General features: G+C 41.4%; 2 protein-coding genes across 3 annotated transcripts; both read right to left on the bottom strand.

Annotated features, from left to right (window-relative positions):
- Nucleotides 1–701: 701 nt before the first annotated feature.
- Nucleotides 702–12,249, bottom strand: esrra (estrogen-related receptor alpha). 2 transcript variants are annotated; one of them, XM_028421658.1, is made up of 8 exons: nucleotides 11,979–12,249; nucleotides 10,317–10,419; nucleotides 5,951–6,331; nucleotides 5,502–5,618; nucleotides 5,290–5,403; nucleotides 4,755–4,922; nucleotides 4,165–4,434; nucleotides 702–3,415 (listed from the first exon to the last, which is right to left on the bottom strand). In XM_028421658.1, the coding sequence occupies exons 3-8, from the start codon at nucleotides 6,327–6,329 to the stop codon at nucleotides 3,162–3,164; spliced, it is 1,302 nt and encodes a 433-aa protein (XP_028277459.1). In that variant the 5' UTR covers nucleotides 6,330–6,331; nucleotides 10,317–10,419; nucleotides 11,979–12,249; the 3' UTR covers nucleotides 702–3,161. The 2 variants fall into 2 exon arrangements, with proteins under 2 accessions (XP_028277459.1, XP_028277460.1); XM_028421659.1 differs by lacking the exons at nucleotides 10,317–10,419; nucleotides 11,979–12,249 and adding an exon at nucleotides 9,430–9,564.
- Nucleotides 12,250–16,182: 3,933 nt separating this feature from the next.
- Nucleotides 16,183–20,596, bottom strand: kcnk4b (potassium channel, subfamily K, member 4b). The gene is made up of 7 exons (XM_028422210.1): nucleotides 20,521–20,596; nucleotides 20,023–20,296; nucleotides 18,480–18,594; nucleotides 18,224–18,384; nucleotides 17,951–18,137; nucleotides 16,857–16,996; nucleotides 16,183–16,785 (listed from the first exon to the last, which is right to left on the bottom strand). Exons 2-7 carry the CDS (start codon nucleotides 20,209–20,211, stop codon nucleotides 16,183–16,185), a joined length of 1,395 nt encoding a protein of 464 aa, XP_028278011.1. The 5' UTR covers nucleotides 20,212–20,296; nucleotides 20,521–20,596.

Raw genomic sequence — 20,596 nt, 5'->3', positions numbered from 1 at the left:
ATTCAGGTATTAATCATTATACAATGAAAACGTACATGTAGATGGAGGAAATATGAATAAAGCCTATAAAAGACTTGTGACAGTATGGACGGGTGTAACAATAATGGTTCAGTTCCTGTAATAAGCTAGCATGCAGAGCAGGACCTCCCCTAAATGGAACTCAGCCACCTGCATTATCCTATCTGTGGCAATAGTCTCTATTAAAGGTCCATTGCTGGCTTATCTAACATATTTACACCGGTAAAGTCATTAATGTACTCCCTCATAGGCAGACATGTGTACTGTTATTAATGTGCCAGTACCACCATGTAGAACAAACACACACACACACATAAACATCTACAGGGAGAGATGAGGCCAATGATATGTGGTGGTGATGTGTCCATTTATTACACAACACAAAGCACCTACAATAATCCACTCCCTGTTTGTGTCAGACAGTGGAAGATCTCACTTTTTTCACAGTGATTCTTTTTTTTTTTAATGTGGACATGTTTAGACAAGGACATCAAACTGTTTTTTTATATCTAAATGAAAAAAAGTAGCCTACACACAGAATTTAACAGCCAATATCACACACAAAAATAAAGCAGTGTCAACAAACAACAGTAAATTGAGTAAAAAATAGAATTTAATCATTTAAATAGTCTTTCAAAATACAAACATTGATTTGAACTTCTAAATAATATAACGTTTAGTAGCTATTCTTCATTATAACTGGCAATGTTAAATGTACACTGTGGCTATACAAGGAAATGTGTGAGGTTTGGTAATTTATTGTATTGCTCATTTTATATTAATGCGCACATGTTACAGAACCTACAAATGACTGTATAATTTAAACAATGACACTGCAAGTGACCCTCGCTCCACCCGAACCCCGCGCTGTACCTAAAATGTATTTGTATGCTAATGAAAAATAATCTACCGTTGCATATATGACTGAGTTTAAACAAGGAACAGCTCTAATTACCACTCTAGAATTATTTGTTTGAAAAGAAATTTGGAAACAAATCAAGAGACAGACATTTTTAGATGACTGACATATGTAAGCTGTAACAAACAGGTGAATCAGAGTCACATTTTTTGCCAGATATCAGTCCCCATGTTTCACATGCTAGTACCTCTGTCTGACTGTACCATCTGGGTACCATGAGGCATCTTATAGAGCACAGTTAATGAGCCGTATAACCGTAAAGTTATGAAAACAGAAACAAACCGAGGTGTTTGTACGACTGCAAGACATTCAGTGTACCCAATATATCAAATCAAACCCCCCTGTAAGTTACATTTGTCTCCACAGTAATTGGCCATCTGGCTTACTCTTGCCTCCTGAGGTAGCCTTCTGTAGCCTCGCTGTGACACCACATCTATTACAACCAGTTTAATTGATCCCTATGTGAGCAATACTCAGAAAACACACAACTGTTTACATACAAAACAATTATCATTTTTTTAATAATATCCTGAATAGAAAGCATCATTTTTGATACCAAACCCACAACAGTGTGTCACAATGTAAATAAAGTACCCTTAAATCCTAAAAAGGAAACAGTATGAAAAATGCAAGTTTCAAGTTTTTACAAATTTTAGTACACTGTAAGCTGCGCGAATATCATTAAAATGGGGAATTTGTGTGCCTTTTGCTGGCTTAATTATCTTCCACACTAAATTGCATGACTCTTGTTTATTTTATTATTTTAATGGAACTGTACATGGCTAAAAGATGAATGGTCTTTCAGCCATTTAATATTATATTTAGGGATCTGATTTTTGAAATCAGATGTGGTAGTTTTGCATTGCAGTGAAGCTAACTATAATGATCATTTATACTGTTAGTATACAAACTTTCTAAAGAATGAGTAGGACTTTTCGGGATGTTGTCTAACAAAGATTCAAACATCCAAAAGGAAGATGTTGCATAATTTGCATTTCTTGTTGCCCTGAGCCCTTTTATCGGGCATTTTAAAAGTTCAACAGACGTGTGTCAACCGAGCAGGGATCTCTTATGCAACATCCTTAACTACTGCCAAAAATGCAGCAACTTCTCACCATACACACAATCATATAGGTTAGTGTTACACGCTTATAACCCACAAATGAAACAGGACAGAACTTTTTTTCTTTTCTTTTTTTTAAAATGCACAGCCGCTGAACCCAAAAGCTCTGTTTCTAGTGGAGGAGGAGTTGTTTAGAAAAGCAGATGAGGCATATGCATTTCTTTTCTAATCATGTCTGTGTGCTTCCCTGATCTCAGTCGAGCTCATCGGAGTGGCAGCAGACACACACACGCTTGCTTGTATGGAAGCCATTTTTTTCAGCCTTTTACACTTGTATCACTTCCAAGTAGAACATTGCAACTCTAAAAATCAATTGCACAACCTTTTATAAAGAATCCTCCACCAGTAGCGCCAACTCCACCACTAACCCTAAAAGTGCTGCTGTTTTTTCCTCTATGAAGAGTTTCTTTCTACTCATGTAGTTTCTACTAGATGTTAGATTGATAAAAAAACAGCACTTGGGGTCTGAAGAGTGGAGAACTACTGACATAAACCCACTGTTTTATCTGCATTTTAAATGTGACAGACAATAATCGAGTCAATATATTGCTTTTAACATATTGCAAGTAATTCCTATGATTTGCCTACAACGGCACACTAAACTATAGTAAGTACAAGCACTTGATGTGCATTTTATCCTGACCCCCACACTGGACCCTCGAGCCTTTCACCAGGTTTATTGTTATGGCTTTCATGAGCATTATTTTTAAAAGGTTCAAAGCCAGATGATTGCAGTCTGTCCATGTTCTTCAGAAGTGAAGTGATTGCAGGTCGACACTGTGATGACACATGCCATGGAGAAGTTCAAACTGAGACATTTATGTTGTTGTTTTAAGTCATGGATCCAGGAGCCTTTCACTTTTAGTTTGGCAGTTTCATATTACTGTAAATTGCCCAGTACCACTCAGCAAAATGAAGAAATGAGGTTTCTCTTTTCTCAAATTATTTTCCTTTCTTCGTGTAGCCTAAGGGTAAAGGATTATTTCCTCATTATTATTTCTCTGATAAACGCTTTCCTTTTTCATAAACCTCTCCTCTTGAAGACTTAGATCTCTATTGGGTCTTTCTCTGCATCTTCTTTTCTCCTGCTGCTTTTCCACTCTAGGGGGAGTCCATCATGGCTTCCAGCATCTCCAGAAATAGTTTGTGCATGGGTACACCACCACGGGTCTTGATGCTGTAGAAGGTAGTAAGAGCACGGCCAGCAGTCTGTCGGAGGAGAGGCAATGTTAAAAGGAGACGTCCTGCCCGCTGGGGGTCGTCTGGGCGCCTCTGACATTCCAGCTCCAGCAGGGCCTGGTGGAGGATGTCGCGCAGCTTCTGCACAGCCTCCATGTCCTCGATGTAAACAGAGTCTGACAAAACAGCAGGGGACGTACAGTAAGTATAGGCGGTTTATATTTCCTCAGCTTTGTGAGTGAAAAAGCCTGAGGATTATCACAGTCTTTGATATTAGATCTTAATTTTCACTGTACACTGTATTTGTATATTTCTGTTTATTCTAATTACTTTATATTTCACGTAAGGCGTGTCTACATAAAGGTTAGTAGGAGTTGGGTAAACCTGCCACAAATTCTCCTGTCTTTTTTCCTGCAGTGTTTATGTCACAGTCTGCCCACAAAGGGCTGTCACCGCACCTAACTGTGGAAATACCAGATCTTTCTCCTGTTGTCAGGGGAACAGATAATCCCATCAAGCTAAAAGGACAGACAACAGACATTGTCTGCACATTTAACCCAACCCATCCCCACTGTAATAATGCACATACTGTACTGTGCAGCAAAACCACACACAGGATCATTAGGCAGTTTATTAGCTAAACCTGTATAACCTGCAGTGTGTTCTATTAAACCTCAATAAACTCATTCATTATGTAATATAGTGATAAGGATGTGTTTTTTGTTGGATTAAAACTAAATAGTTTTAGCTTGTATGCTGTGCCATGGTAGTAGATAATTAATTAGTGTTATCAAGTGGCAACCGCAGCAACAAAAGAGATTAGGTAGTTTAATCTTGGCGAGCTAAAGAAGTATAGCCCTGAGGTACAGGTAATGTTGAGTCTGATCTACATGTCATCATAATTACTGTTGCAGTGCATAAATACCTGAGTTAGTGAGTGCGATGGCTTTTAGCATGACAAATTCCTCCCGGTCCACGTTTAGTGCACGGAAGCGGCGAGCAAGTTGACTAATTGCTGCATTAAGCTCTGTCAGTCCAGCAACGCGTGACATCTCCTCGTCAAGGACAAAATCCTCTGCGAACACCACCTCGTCCTCACAGCCGAGTGAGCGGTATGCTACACCCAGCACTAGTACCTCCAGCCACACTGACTGCAGCACGGACATCTGGTCTGCTAAAGACAGTGACAGGAAGCCTGTGGGGGGGAAAAAGACAGTAAGGCAGACATATCTAAATGCGGAGAATGCGAACTGTTAATATTTTTGGGATCAACCAACAACTAACCCATATATAAGCTACTTCCTGTAAGCAGCTGTTGACTAAATTCCAGAGTGAGTGGATATTCAGATGTATATCTATCGTGCAATGCACATCAAAGAGTTCATTTTGTTATACATTGTTCACCATTCACATGAGGTTTAATATTCTAGTCACAGCCTAAGTGAAATATGACACTGCATGTTCCTAAAATCCACAGACGCTGCTCGCCTCCTTCATTATCTCAGCATCTCTTACCAGGAATATGTTTAGCCCAGCCAATGATCACAACCAGCTCACGGTCTGCAAGGTCACAGAGGGTGGTGAGCGTACGCTGGGCTGTGTCAGGCTGCAGAGGATCGGGCATGGCAAATAATTTCTCTGGCTCGGCTACTAGGAGGTGAGACACGATGATGTTGGAGGAACCTGTGTCATAAAACATAAAATGATATATTAATAGAAGTGAAGATTCAGAAACACGGTGGTCAGCTGAAACACCTTAAGAGCATGTTTACATTGTTAATGCTGCAAATGTCCAGATTTCTATTCAAATACAGGCTTGCCGACTAACTCATTAACAAACACATATAAATACTTCTGAGACACAGCCAGATTTTCAGTTCAAGTTAAAAGCTAAAGCATAAAATGACAATGCACCTTTTATGCAGTAGAGGGCACTGTTTTGTAATCAGTTGTACTTGACTAAGAGTTTTGTAAATTGCTGATGCTGTTGTATTACTGTTGTATTGCTGAGACTCATAGCACTCACAGTAATAACAACAATGAATCCCACCTTTTTCACTCTCCTTTGTCAGGGGCAGAGGGGCACTCTGGTATGTTGCATTTTCCACTTCTGGGCGTCTTTTGTACTTCTGCCTTCCGCCTCGCACCCTGTCAAGACGGACTCCTACATTGTGAAATATAAAGTAATTAGAATAAACAGAAATATACAAATACAGTGTACAGTGACTATTAAGATCTAATATCAAAGACTGTAACACTTACCCTCCTTCAGCATGCCTACTTTGAGGCACTTGGTAAAGCGGCATGCCTGGCAAGCCTTTCTACGCCTTTTGGTGATTTCACACTCATTTGATGCCGGACAGCTGTATTCAATGTTACCTGATGAAGAGAAAATGTCAATTTCAATAAATTACAAGCATTCTACATTTTATACTGCAAATCTGCTAACATGCAGTAAGACAGCTATTTGTTGTTTACAGAAGGTATAAACCAGACGGGTTGGTTAGGTACCGGGTGACTGTGTACTGATGCATAGTAAAGAATAACACCATCAGTATATGATGTGGGTCCTTCCGGACCACCATGAAGAGAACTGACTGTGACTTTGACTATGAAAATGAAGAATAAAGCCTGCAGTCTAAATTCTGTAAAGTGAAAAAGTATGAACTAAACGTATGTTTTTCAGCACTGCATGTTTTTCATCAACACACCTTGAATGGTTCTCTTGAAGAACGCTTTGCAGGCCTCACATGACGCCACGCCATAATGGTAACCTGAAGCCACGTCCCCACATACTAGACACAGCCTTTTAGGCAGCGTGCTGAGGGCATACTTGCATCGCCCTGCTCCATTTCCAGTGGAGCCCTCCTCTGCCCCGTCACCACTCTCATCTTTGAAGTGACAACGCAGAGCTGGTGTGTAGAGAGGCGGCGAGTAACGTTTAGCGCCGTCTCCTCTGGTTCCTCCACCTCCACTTTGAGAAGAGTCTGAGGAGGCCCCACCGGGACTGGTCCGTCCTCCCCCACCTCCCTCTGGACTGCTCGGTTCTGCCTTTATGTAGACATCTGACCGACGCTCCCGGGAAGACATGTCTGGAGGACAAAACAAAGAAAGGTCAAATTAATAATAAAACAGAACTCTTTGCCTCACATCTTTTTAAGTATCTTCATCCAGCCTTTTAAAGAAATGTCTTTTCTTGCCAGCAGATGGCACAAATCCATTATGGATTTTGAACAAGGCACAAAATACAAACAATCTGAAACATTTAGAATCTGACATAATATAAACTTGTATAACTAGAATCAAAGCAGTTCACTTTAAGTCTGAGGTTTTTTAGTTTTCAGTGTAGCATCTTTCAACAAAAAAAAGACCCACTGTGCCTCATCATGAGCTCCAGTCCACCATGATGTGGGATGGTTTGAGTGTAAACACAGTGATCAAAAGGGAATGGGCAGTAGAAAAAAACTCTTAAAAGGAATTCAAGACTTATGCTAGTTACAAACTGTCCCACAATTAATTGACTCCATTGTCACCATACTTATATATGTTTGAGTCCAGTGAATAATTTCCATGACTTAGAGATTACTTTTATATTACAGTAGAGGACTATGCAATCTGAGGCTCCATATCAGCGTGTTGTCCTGGTCATCATCTAGACAGAAGAAGTACGGTCGGCATTTTGTAAAGTCAAAATGATCTTTGCCACAGACTCGCTTCATTCTTGACTCCAAGTGAACATTTGTGCTCCATTGAAGAAATTTCCTCAAGGCATTTCTTGAGACATTACTTTCACAAGGACGGGACAGACATGAGGTCAGAATGACCTTGACCTTTGACTACCAAAATCCAATCAGTTCATCCTTGAGTCCAGAGAACATTTGTGCCAAATTTCCTCAAGGCGTTCCTGACATATTGCGCTCATGACAATGGACAGACAACCCTAAAACATGATGCCTCCAGCCACAGCTGGGGCCAGTGTGGCAGCATAACAAATTAAAGTCGAGCTAAACTACTAACCAACAAACATGTGGGGACTGCAGAACAAGATCATGGCCCTTTTTTAGATAGAGACATAGATTGAGTTTTGCTTTACTGTCATCACAGCAGACCCACTTGTTCTCCCATCTCACTCTCTGTATTGTGCTGTTAATCTGTCATACATGCTTTAAGCCATAAAAAACACCTCAGATTGACGAAACCAAACCTTTCAAGCCTAAAATTGAACTATGGAGTCCTTAGACCATCCCCACTCTGTGAAGGCTTTGTCACATTCCTAGTCATTAAAATAGCCAAGGTGACTGGATGAAGGTCACTATACTCATAAACAGTGGTCACTCTTCCTTAACCGGATATATAATTTATAGGCGGTAAGAGTACTGCAGTAACCTTTATACCTGCCAACGGCTGTCTGTGCTTCTCAATTTAATCAAAGAAACAAAAATGATGGCTTCACACTGGCAATGAAATGAAAAAGGTTTATGAATCCAAATACAAGCACATAAAATTTAATGAGTCAACAACTGAATGTACTGTACACTACAGTATAGTGCATTCTTCTTAAAGGACATGAAACATGTGACACAATTTCTGCCCTTCAGGGAGTATAAGCTTGGTTTCCCCAAAAGTAAATCTGCTATTTAACTGTGATTCAACGTGCAGTGTACAACCAGATTCATGTATATTTGTATGAGAAAACAGACCACCACTCCAACCTAACCTAAGGGTAATTAACTCAGAACATACCTGCACTGCTGCTGTAATTACACCCTACAAAGAGTCAGTAAATAGTATAGGAAAACAAACAAAGACTCACTTTACTCTGTCTAAATGGTTGTTGGAAAAATGGCTTCCACAGTGAGTACATCGATGCAGAGCCTTACTATACAATTGTGCTCTTGTTCCAACTTAATAGATCACTGCATGAGATGGGATCTCTGAAGCCTAAATAGTCTACGTTAAGACCTGAAATTGACTTGTAGTTTCTCCTGCATACAAACTGGCAATGCATTGTACATTGTGCATTGTGCATGTTCTTTTCTCATTCATTAGCTGGATTTAAATCAAGCTGTAACTCTAGCTTCTAAATTTACTCTGTTTATACTGTGTGTATGGTCATTTAAATACTTCAATTCCAAGCCTCAGTGACAGCATTTGATGGGAGTTTGGTATCATTGTTAAAATGCTTGTCAGTGTTACATATATATATGCTATGTATAGATATACATATATACATATATACACATGCATATTGCTGATAAAACACCATCTTAACTGACCTGATTAATCAATGCTAGCATGCATATGAAGGTGTGTTTTGATGGTGATCTGAATCTGGTAACACAAACTAGGTTTAAGACCCTTTGAAACAAGGGTAAGCTTGTAATGCATTCATACTGTCAGGAAAACTGAGTTAGTCGTGAAGGTTTACTGGGAAATAAAATATATTACCATAGGTATTACATATCCACCAAATAATGTAAGATGTAGCGAAGTATGGCTGTATATGTGGGACATCATATCCAGGACAAGGCTGGATACACACTCACTGCGACGCAGGTATGCTTTTATCATATTTATTGTTGCAGCAGATAACCTAATCCTATAGCTGCTGGCATAGATTTATGTGGAGTTTGCCCTCTCTGCATATAAACACTGTCTAGCAGGTAACAAGGAGGTCACAACAACCCTAGCTTGTTTAAAGTTTAGCTTGCTTGGACTGAGTTTTAAACGCTCAGTGAATTGCTCAGCCAGTACCTGCAGAACTACTACATAACGCTATGTGATCAACAATGTGATTGAGCTACCATGTGCACCGCTGGCCGGATCAACATCTGCTTGGCAAATGAGGAACACCGTTTTCGACAGAGGAAAAAATATAAAGCGATTAGATCGATATCAGTTCTCACTGCTGTCAATACAACAAATGAAACAATGTGCAGAGCAGGTCGAGGTTGCCTCTGTTGTCCTGCCATGGACATGTGTTGTGTGCACTGTAAACTAAGATTCGGCGTGTTTGGGGGTCGGGTTAGCATTAGCTAGCTTCAACATGTACACGTTAATGATAACTGTTGGTTAGCTGCTTGTAGCTAAGTAAGCTAGCTAGCTAGCGTTAATCCTGACTGACCAGCTATCTCCTTCTGGGGTCGAGGTTTATTTTTGTCACACTAACCCGGACTAGGCTGCATCTTACCTGACAGCGGTGACTAGTACAGGTCTTAATGTTAAGTCCCCCCACAGAGTGATACCATGGCACCGGCGGGACAGAAAAAAAACAGTTTCCAGACTGCCTGCTGCTGCTAGCTCGTGTCGGCTGTGTGTTGAGAAGGGCCGGGCTACGATCGGCTTTCTCTGCTGGATGATAAAGGATGGATCCACCGAGCTGAACACGTTAGTGCACGGAGCAGTCTGGGAACAGTTTAACACGGTGACGGCCATATGACTGAAGCGGTGTTCACCATGATGGCCAAATCAACCATCTGTAATAACACTAGATGTAAAACATGCGTAGATGAAATATAGCATCTACACTGTTACACTGCAGAATTTAGAGTTATAGTCTGTTATGAGAGAGGATCACCACAGACGGTATTTATTAGAGGTGGCACTGGATAAGTAGTCCATCCAACCACAACCTTGATGCCCTTAATAAAATGATAATAATGGTATTTTCATAATAAGTTGAAAATCTGCATTTAAGTCAAGTTCACCCACCCCCTAAATGAGAACAAACAAAATAAACGCTTCAAAAACGATGACATCGCTGGGACTGATATCTTAATTGCTCCTTTCTCCTTGGATTTTGGACATTGCATTGATTTATTTTACTCTACTCTCTCCTCATTGATTCTGTTTTCCAGTTTGCACTGAAATCACTGCATATCCTTTTTCAGTTAGTGCATTATAATTTCAGACATATCTGTGCAAGGTCCTCCTTTAACAACTCCTGGAACAACTCTTTAAGAATAAAAGTCAATCACAGCCTTAGATGAGTGCAGTGTGGAGCAGGTGAAGCTATACATAATCCAAGCTGAAGCATAATATTTCATCAGTGTAAAAGGTGATGTGGGAACAGCTTACCCGTTTGGTGAACTGGAGTTCGAAGCCTATGTATCGCTCACTTTTGATGCCAGCTCAGTGAAGTGCTATTGCTGTGGGTTGAAGTCTGCAGTTATCAGGACACCTGAAAAGTAAGCAAAGGTTTTTCAGTGTCATCAGAACTTACCTCCAGTTCAAAGAGATCACTGCCCCTGTTGTGATCCATATGTGATTTGAGTGGTACAAGTACATTGTGTGCCGCCTCTGTATGACCATGATGCATGAGAACAAGGTGTACATATTAAATGATTAAAAGGCTCTTAATAATAGCAGTGCTAATCTTCACTACATGCCAGGAGGAACACATTGTACTCATTGCAAACAGTTTGGTTGTCTGTGTAATAAAGCATGTATGTATGTTTTTTAATACTGACTTTCCTTCCAAAAATACATAACCCAGTGAATCTATCCAGATCTCTGCACACTGCTGGAGTACCCACCCCCTTTATGCTGCGTGACACACTCCAAAGGTCACAGTCACAGGAATGCTTGAAGGACAGACAGAGTAAAGCCAACACCTTGACTCTCACTCTTACAAAGTCATAAGCTAAAGTTTGGTGATAACTGTCTGTAAATAATTAAAGAGACTGCTTTAAGTAGAAAAAAAAAACTTTACATGGAATATGATTTCAGTCTGCTGTCTAAGTCTAAATATAACTCTTGAATTGCGTATTTTAAATTCCAAATTGCAGGCAATTTTGAAACTTTAACCTTGAGCGTCAATGTTGTAATATGACTATAGGCCTACATATATATATATATATATATATATATATATATATATATACTTTTTATTAGGGATGTATCTGACACATTTCTGACAATGTTATCTAGAGGTCCCATATCTTTGCTTATAACTAGTCTTTCTCATGTCTTTAAAGTGTTCTTATCAGGTTGGCTTTTGTTAGGGGGCCACCAGTGGTCTCTGTCACTGACAATGCATCACACACAGACTGTATACACTAAACTCAGTTGGAGCTTTTTTTTGAATGCGGCGCACTGTGGAGACGACGAGAACAGCACCCAGGGGTGACCTTGCTGCCTAGTGATCTCGGACCGGTGAAAGGTTAATTGCCAAAGTGGATTATGCCTTAAGATCAGTGATCTCAATCCTGGTCCAGCAGCCTCGGTGACTTAAAGAGTTCAGTGTGTTAAAACCAAAAGAGGAATAACTCCAGGGAATATAATAACGAGTGTGCAGTTGTAAAAGTGTCCTGTGCTGTTTGTCCATGCAGGACATGACTTCATAAGTGAGGACAGTCATCTTATTCAGTCATGCAGTGTTCATTCACTTCATATATTTCTATGAGTGACCCTCTTATTAATGGGGTTTGCAGGGAGGTTTATTGATGACCAGACCTTTAAGGGGAGTGTTGCAGCATTTAAATAGCCATGGATTAGTCCGATATGTTGTAAACCGGACAGTAAGCGCGTGAAGCTAATTATTACACAATATAGTCTACTAAAGTATTTATTCAGCGGCTCGTGTCTTCTACCCCCAATAACGTGGCCAAGCGAACTTACAGCTCTGCGTGCACATCAGGCTGTCGCTAGGACAGCTGACATGTCCGGAAAAACAAATCTAACACAACAACGTCGCTATATGGCCAATGTGTGCACTGTGGTGTGAGAAATGGTACTTACTGTGCAATGCAAAAACATCTTAGTGATGTGTTTTAATCTGGAGTCAGTCAAGTCTTTGCGGCTGGTAAGTCCACAGTCGACTGAAGTGGTTTAATGGCGCCGTCAAAGCCTCGCAGGGTTTCTCACATCGCATCACAACGTTACCGTGTGATAAGGTTGTAACGACAACCAGCGACACAATGTCTTGCCCGGCTGTTCGGTTTCGTACCCTGGTGTTACAAATTCCCGTCTTCGGCTTCCACAACTGAGGTTGTAGTTGACTATAAGCGTCAACACGCCAAGAAGGAAAATACGAACTTCCGGTAGGAGAGTTCCACAATAAAACGTAAGGGACGCACGGCACGTTCTTACTTTTAACAAGCTAGACGACGTCTAAAAGCGAAAATACGTCTGATGTGGAAAAAAAATCGTCTTTAGTTGCGTGAATGTGCCGCTTTCTCCACAGAAACACTAACTGCTGTTATAACTAGACTAAACTGAAATCGCACATTTATTACGGAGTGACTTCCGGTTCCTGCCTCACTTTCTTCTTTTTAGCTTGACGCAGTTTAGTGACGTATTCCCGATCTCGTGCTATTTCTCCTCCCTCTGCCTCAATTTGCGTCCGCTGTGTCTCCGTTACGTCCGTACGCACCTTCCACCAGCGTCATCCGCATTATAATACAGGCCTGCAACTCGGGAAAAAAATGACCTGGTCTACGTTAATCCTAATATATTCCAGGTATATTCATATTATAGGGTTATCATTTCAGAACAGCATAGCAAAAAATAGCTGTGTCGACATATTTAGGAAATATACTTGTAAAAGAAGAACGACAGAATAATATATTATATATACATATAATATATTATATGTACATATAATATATTACATGTCTTTAAACAGGCCTATAAGTTTCTTCTGGATGTAATTACACAATCTGTCTACAAATAATAGTCTTATACGTTAGTATTTTAACCTTTAAAACACTGAATACATCATAGCTTTTATGTGGGTAAATGTTCTCTTCAGCTTCCATTGTGACAGAAGATTTGGTGGACTGCTGCAGAAAGAACAGGCTGCATGCACACCTCTATGGAAAATGTAGTCATGCTGTCGATCTCGTGACACTGACCCGGCTCCACTCTGTTACTACACTATCTGGACAATAGCCAAAGAAGAAGAGATCAGGAGATCACTGCAATGGGATGAGAAGAGGAAATAATCAGTGGGTAGTAGTAGGATGAACAGAGATGGATCTGTGTGCTTTAAAGTCGATCACAGCATTTGAATAGTTTTTTTCCGTCTAACTTTGTTGCCTCTCGAAATAGACACTGCTTTTCAACATGCCTGGTAACAGCTGGCGGCGAGAGAGAGGGAGAAAAAAGGGTTGTCACGGTTTAGTTTATAACCTTGTCTACTAATTAAAAAAAAAATAAAGTACTAATCTGTATGTCTCCAAACACCATGGCATTATCCGGTTCTAATTATAGACGAATAAACGTTGGTGCAGCCCGGACCAATAGGCAGAGCACAGTGAGAGGTGCAGGACTACAGTCTTGCTGTGGTCACATGAATGCAGCGGGCTCGGGGCTCGGACAGGATTTTCGTGGTGCGCGCATGAGAGGAAAAACTGACGGCAGTGTCATTGCGACCTTGAAGCAAGGTCATCAGTCTCTGCTGCAGACACTGCAATTCCGCGGGGCTGCATCATACTGGTGCAGAGTCTGCGTTATCCGGCTAGAGACGAAAGCGCTCATGCCAGATTCATTCGAATCATGCACACAAATTGGACAGTCTAAACTGTTTATATTATCTACTTTCATAAGCCTTAATTAAACGTGTATGTGTGTGTGTGTGTGTGTTATCTCCGACAAAAATTTGTGTTGAATGTGTGAAGAGCGGAGCTGTAACAGCAGTGTGAATGCCAGCTGGGGGTCCGGGGGGGGGGGGGGGGTGGGGGGGGGGGACTCCTTAGGGCGGGTCGTGACCTCAGACAGGTGTCATTTGATGGGCTACATAAATACCGAGGAGCCATTGTGTCCACAAAAAGCACAGGGCACTGCATCAGTGACTGACAGATATCACAGCTGATAGGAAACAAGCCTCCACCTTTACTATAAACACCTCCATCACAATACAATCAGTATTACTCTACTGAATAATGGTTTTAAGGATTCAAGCACCCAGTCAGAACAGAAAGTTAAACATGGCACACTAACACAGGATGTGTCATATTTTGTAATGATTATTCATAAAAAAGGTCTTAATAGAGAATCTAGGTCAGTGTGACCTAATCCCTATATGTAATATTGTTTCCATTTATCAATTGATGCTCCATTATTCGTCTAAAAATGATATGAACTGCTCAGCTAAGACAAAGCTTGGATGTGTGCAGCAATACACACTGAAGAATGTTTAGATTCTAATTTAATGTGGATTTTCCCTTTAAATTAAGGGAAATTCGCCCTCCAGTGGCAGCACAGGGGAACTGCAGCAGCCCGTGATGACGTTATAGCAGCTGAGTGTGTGTCCTCCAGTAAAAGGTCACCCACTGCCATTGCACATCATCACTGCCTCCTGATGTCCTGATTGTTATGCCAGAGAGTGCTGCGTTTTGTCTCTGCACATTATGCTGCAGGAACCTGTCAGGTTTCCAAAGGCGGCCTCATGTTCTGTTTAATACAAAATGGACAAAGGGCTGGCTGAAAAATGGCCTCATTTTATATAAATCAGTTGGCCAAAATTACACAAATAGAAGTAAATACATACAGTATTTTAGTCAAAGACCTTGGATATACTGGAGCACTGTAGTGTAGCCGTGTTGTGGACACTAGATGTGAGTGCCATCTGCTGGTTGTGTTAGAATCATAGAAAAATCATCCATTCAAAGAAGGAGAATCAGCAGTAACATCTTGGTTTGAGAGCCCTATTGAAACCCTAGGGATTATTTTTTTTTATTTTTTTCCTGATTCAGTGATCACATTTTTGGAGGCCTTAACATGCCCCAAAACTCATTAAATTTGTGATCGCACACTTGTTCAAGATTGTGTATTAAAGTATTACGGTGTGGCCGGGGCGTGGCTTCAAAATGTGACAATTCCACAAGAAACAGGAAGTCACTATAACTTCTGTCCAATTTGTACCAAATGTCACATGCATGATCAGAGTCTGACCCTAAACACATCTATACAACAATATTCAGTGTTTGGCACACCGCCACCTACTGGCTATATATATTATATATTATTTCATGTTATTTTATCTTGAAATCATGTGTTTATTATTAGACTGCTGTCACATACTACAGCAGTTTAGTTTGTTTTGTTTTGTAAAAGACTAAAAATGCAGACATTAGGATAATTGCAGCCGCTCTCTGCTGCTGTTCCTCGTTTGTCCTTGGTGCCATTTTCAGATTGAAACAAGCTAAGGTTTCCTGCAGAGTATCACTTACATGGTTCAGCTGAGGAGATATACAGTGCATGCTATAAGGGCCATATTGACAACTTGACATTCATACAGCGCATCCATACCACACAGGAAACCTGTCTCTACAAGCTTTGCTCCAAATAATTGTTTAATTACAAACTACAGCAAAGTGCTTTCAGGCCTTTCCTCCCCTCTCTTCAGGTTCTGCTGTCACTGATAAAAGCTTTGTGTACAGACAGAGAGTTTGGGGGTCATTGTGTTGTTGCAGAATGAAGGTCCACACAGCGACATTGGAGGAATTGCTTATTCATGATAACTGCAGCTTTTCTGTTCTCAGAGAAGTTCATGAGGAAAACCAACAAAAAAGGTTAGACAAGGTATATATTAAAAAAACTTTATTACAGATTAGTAGTACAGTATGGTTTAATGCATTTGGCAATCAAAATGCAAATGTTATGCTTGTACACAGGCTTTTGTTTATTACCTGTTTAATTGTTGGCAGGACTGAAGACAGGAGCTGTTTCATTTGTGTTGTTTTGGATTAGTTTTTTATAACAAAATGTTTTTGCAGGTAGTGTAATTCAGTCTTAGTCCAGTAGAGGACAGTAACTCTTCATAAATAAAAAGGAACAATCCATCTTTGACAGGCATACACACTCACATGCTATAAAAGCAAACCACAAGTGGCCATGACTTCAGCATCATGTTTTCATCTTAAGTGTCTGTAAGTAAGCAGCAAATATACACAAAGATGCCGACAGTACACCTTTCAGGTTGGTGCTGCAGGAAAGACACTTAAGGATTCGCTGGCAGCTCTGGTACAGGTTTGGGGTGTCCGTTGGGCTCCTTCTTGGTAGCAGTGAAGCCGTTTACTTTGGTGTTTCTCTGTGGAACAGGCCTCCTGTGGCGTCTCCTCTTTGGCTGACGGGAGCCGGGTTGTGTTGGATCCAACAGAGGATCCAAATGTAGTTTACCACTCTGAGTATCTGAAGACTCATCAATAAAGGCAAGGTTCTCCCCAAAGTAATCCAGAGGCTGAGACAGGTGGGGATCAGGAGGAGGCTCCTCCTCCTTCTTAGGCTCTGCAGTCTTTTCCTCTGGTACTCGCTCTGTCTGAGTGACCTGAGAGTCTGTTTCTGATCCAGATCCTGATTCATTAGAGGAGGAGGAGGAGGACGTGGAGTAAGATCCGGACTCTGTTCGACTCTCATGCTGCTCTTCGTTTCCTTCAGGGTTGCCAGTGGCTGACACACTGTGACCATGGCTGCGTTGGCCGTGGCGACGCTTTCGTCTATGCCTTTTGAAGGGGTCATCAATTTTACCAGGGATGCGAAAGTCCACCGACATATTCTGTATGTTCTGGGTCCAGTCTGTGGCATGAGCTCGCAGCTCTTCCATCTGAAAGGAGGAGGATAGATGATGAACGAGAAGTGGTGGAGACAAGACATGACAGAACAGACAGGAAGTACCTCAGCTCTGGTCTTCTTTGAAAGAACCCGCAGCCAGTTACCAATCATTGTCAGGATGGATGCAAAGTACGCAAGACCCAGCAGGATCCAGAACCACACCAGAGGCTTGTACCAATGGTCAGTTCCATTTCCAGAATCCCCTTTAACACACGGAGTACATGAGCAGTGGGTAAAGAGGCGACACAGTCACACATCCTCTTCAATGGAGTAAATAAACAGTTAAGACAGGATATTCTACACAGCACATTACATGATCAATAATTCATCTCTCACAAGAAAATCATTATGAATAATTGATGACACTGTCTGTGCTAAGTGAACTTAATGCATTACAGCTGACAGTTATACTTATGAATGACTAATTAAGTCCTACCAGCTACCTGTCTGCCGATCAATACATTCAACGAAGAAAAATATGAAAAAGCAAGAAAGCCATGGTTTCATATCAGCTGTAGGGAAAGAACAGCAACAGTATTGGAGTACTGTTATATTAAAGCACGTCTCTTTGATGAGACGTCATCTGCAGTGTTGAAAAAAGGGTTAGGGTTAGGGTTAGGGTTAGGGTTAGGGTTAGAAACCACTACAGGTATCCCATATGTATCACTGTGAAAGAGGCTTTTTTGAAGGTTTTGTGGTATATGTTGTAATATTGCCAGTCTGTCTTCACATACATACACATAAACAAGTGTCTTTGCATGACACTTTTCATTATTACATGGGAGAGTGAGGTGTTTTTACATCAAAGTTAAAAAAGCCATGTGACCCTTTCTTATTCCTAGATGATGCTGTGTCATGTTTAACGTCACAAAATGGTAGTTTCCCGTCTTCTTCTTGAGTTTCTTCAAAACCAGAACGAACTGAACAAAGTTGGAGTGCTGCATGAAACGCTTCCAATTCGATATGCCACATTAGCAGAGGCCAGTGACAGTAGCTAATTAATAGAAAGGCTTTGGAGGTCATTTTAAAGTATGCAATCTAGTGCAATGGTTTTATATCTGAAATATTAGAGCGCCATCTATTCTGAAGGCTAGAAAAGGTGTTGCCTTTCACACCACTGCAAGCTGTGATAAGAATCGTGCTTTGGCTGTTATTACCTGCAACATAGTCACCAAATCCCACTGTGGTTAACGTGATGACCACAAAGTAGGCTGACTCCAGAAAGCTCCACCTCTCCACCCTTTGAAATACAAAGATGGGCACAGCCACAAAGAGCAGGCAGCCCAGCAGGATGGACAGCACAGCTGAGATCACACGTACAATGGTGGGGCTGACCCGCCATTTCTGTCACAGGGTCAAACAACACAGCAGGATGAGACTTAAGAAGTGAGTTAAGACTGGCATTTGAATCTGATTTTAAAAGGTCTGACCAGGAAGAGAGTCTCGATTCTGGCCACAGTTTTTCTTAGCCCGGTACCCAGATGGTCACCAACCCCAGCAAGCAGGAAACCAAACAAAGGGATTCCAACCAGGGCGTAAAAAATGCAGAACAGCTGCCCTCCTTCTGTCTTTGGGGAGATGTTTCCAAAACCTGGACACACAGGGTCAAAGGTGGAGGTTTAGTATTATGAGTTCAGTCACACATATGTAATCAGAGTTCATTCAGATGTTTTAGTGAACACCCACCAATGGTTGTGATGATTGTCCCTGAGAAAAAGAAGGCGCTGGCCAGATCCCAGTTGCTGACAAAGGTGGTGTTACTGTTTGGATCCACACCTGCACCAATAGCATCCACCACCTCCTAGATGAGAGAAGAATTAACTAGTTAGTTTATGAAACCTTACAGACAGGTTGAATCCTAACATTGTATTTCCACAATCAGGCAGTCAGAGAGGTGACTGCTGATTGATCACTGGGATGGCTCCATTCCTATCGAACGACTAATTCTCTGATCCAATTACCTGCTTCTGAATTTAACCCTGGGTGTAATGAAGTTATGAATTTACATGGTTTCTGCAGACATCATTACATTTGATGTATTGGATGTTTATAATTGTGAGACAAGCCTACGTCCTGTCTGCCAGAGTGACACCACCCTGTACAACAGCTTTACAGTGTTATCAATAAAACCTGACCCGCAATGCTGCTGTGTTGCACAGAAAAACTAAAGAATGACTCTGTAACAGCTGCCAGCTGCAGTTCTTTTAGTTATCTGCAGACTTTGACTGCACAGATCTCACTTCCTCTATCATTAAAATTTCAAACATGGCTGTTCATAAGAACAAGGTGAAGCAGCAGGCGGTCAGGACAACAAAGCTACAGGCTGGCAGAGGGGGGGGCAACTCTCCACTGAGCGGGATGACCATCATCATCACCATCTCTGTGCTGAAACTGATGTTAGAGATACACGTTTGGAACATGTGTCTCCACACAGACCCACAGCCACAGGAGGGTATATGATTTGGCTGAAAGGTGAGAACACAGTGACAGCACCACTGTCATCAAGAGGGACATTAAAAAAATTCACTCACTGTGTCACAGCGAGCTAAATCTCAAATACTAAAAAATAAATATATCATAATGTCCTTCATCATTTTGTCTGCTAATATAACTATAATGCAACCACAATTCATTTTTTTTATTTAAACAATAAAAAGATAGGACTTATTTTACTAATATGGCCTTTCGTGGCCTCCTTTAACCTTATTGTAAATGTCAGCCGGCGCATCTTTTTAATCACTTTGTAGGCTAAAACAGTCATTTACAATGTTCATTCTAGAGGTGCTAAGACTGCTCCTAACGGTGGACTTCATACACAGGACCAACACCTGTTATCTGACCCAGAGCCTGGCAGCACTTTCAGGGTCACACAGGAGCTGCATGACAGAAATGTGAAGGATTTAAAGTATGGTAAGCTTTATTGTCAGAGTCATCAAAGTTCCCAGTGGATATGAAATATGAGGTAGGATCAGTTAACTGTCGGACACATGGCCAAAATATATTTTTAGCTGGAAGAGGTGGTCAGTATGGAAGATTCCAATCTTCGTTGGAGTTTGTTTATGTGTAAATAACAACAAGCCGTAGCTGCACCAGCAGAGTCAAATTCATTTTAGAGTTTCCATTGATGAAAAGCATTTATTTGAAAAAAAAATGTAACAAAAAAGTACATTTTTATTCTGACAAGTCCCCTGTTTCAGCAGTCAGCAGACAGTCTGCTGAGTCCCCCTACCTTTATAAGGTCCTGCAGGTTGTCTATGTCAATGCAGGTGAAGTTAAGCAGGAACTCCTCGCACTTTTTCTGCAGTTGCCAGTGCTTGCCCTCCTCACGTGGAGACTCCAGGGCGCGGAACACCACAGCTCCCAGCACCAAGTAGAGAAGCACCCCCGTGAGGATGCAGAGCAGGGTGGAGCAGCGCATGGCTGCACCACCACTCAGTCCGAATGCAGCCTGCTCCTTCTCTCTGTCAGCCTTAGTGATGTGGCCCTGATCCCAGCTGCTGCAGCTGAAACATCAGCAAACCACATGAACACAGGAGGTTTCACACCGACCACAGTGCCTGACGCAGGCACAGACTGCACACTAGCCTGCAGCCAGTCAGCCTATTATGAGGCATTTTCTGGATTCAGGCGTTGCCACAGTGTTTACCCACAGTAAATGCAACATTCAGGATCAAAAGCCTGCCACATGGAACAGATGTGATAACACAACCATAACAGCTGTGCTCACCTGTCAGTGCGCTTCAGTTGCCCACGTCTTCGTCGCTTCCAGCCTCTCTTCGCATCAGGTTTGAGGATGGAGTCCC

Source organism: Parambassis ranga, chromosome 14 (assembly GCF_900634625.1).
Source record: "Parambassis ranga chromosome 14, fParRan2.1, whole genome shotgun sequence".
In the NCBI taxonomy this organism is placed as follows: Eukaryota; Metazoa; Chordata; class Actinopteri; family Ambassidae; genus Parambassis; species Parambassis ranga.
The sequence above is the reverse complement of the archived record's forward strand: the minus strand, read 5'-3'. Positions and strand labels throughout refer to the sequence as shown.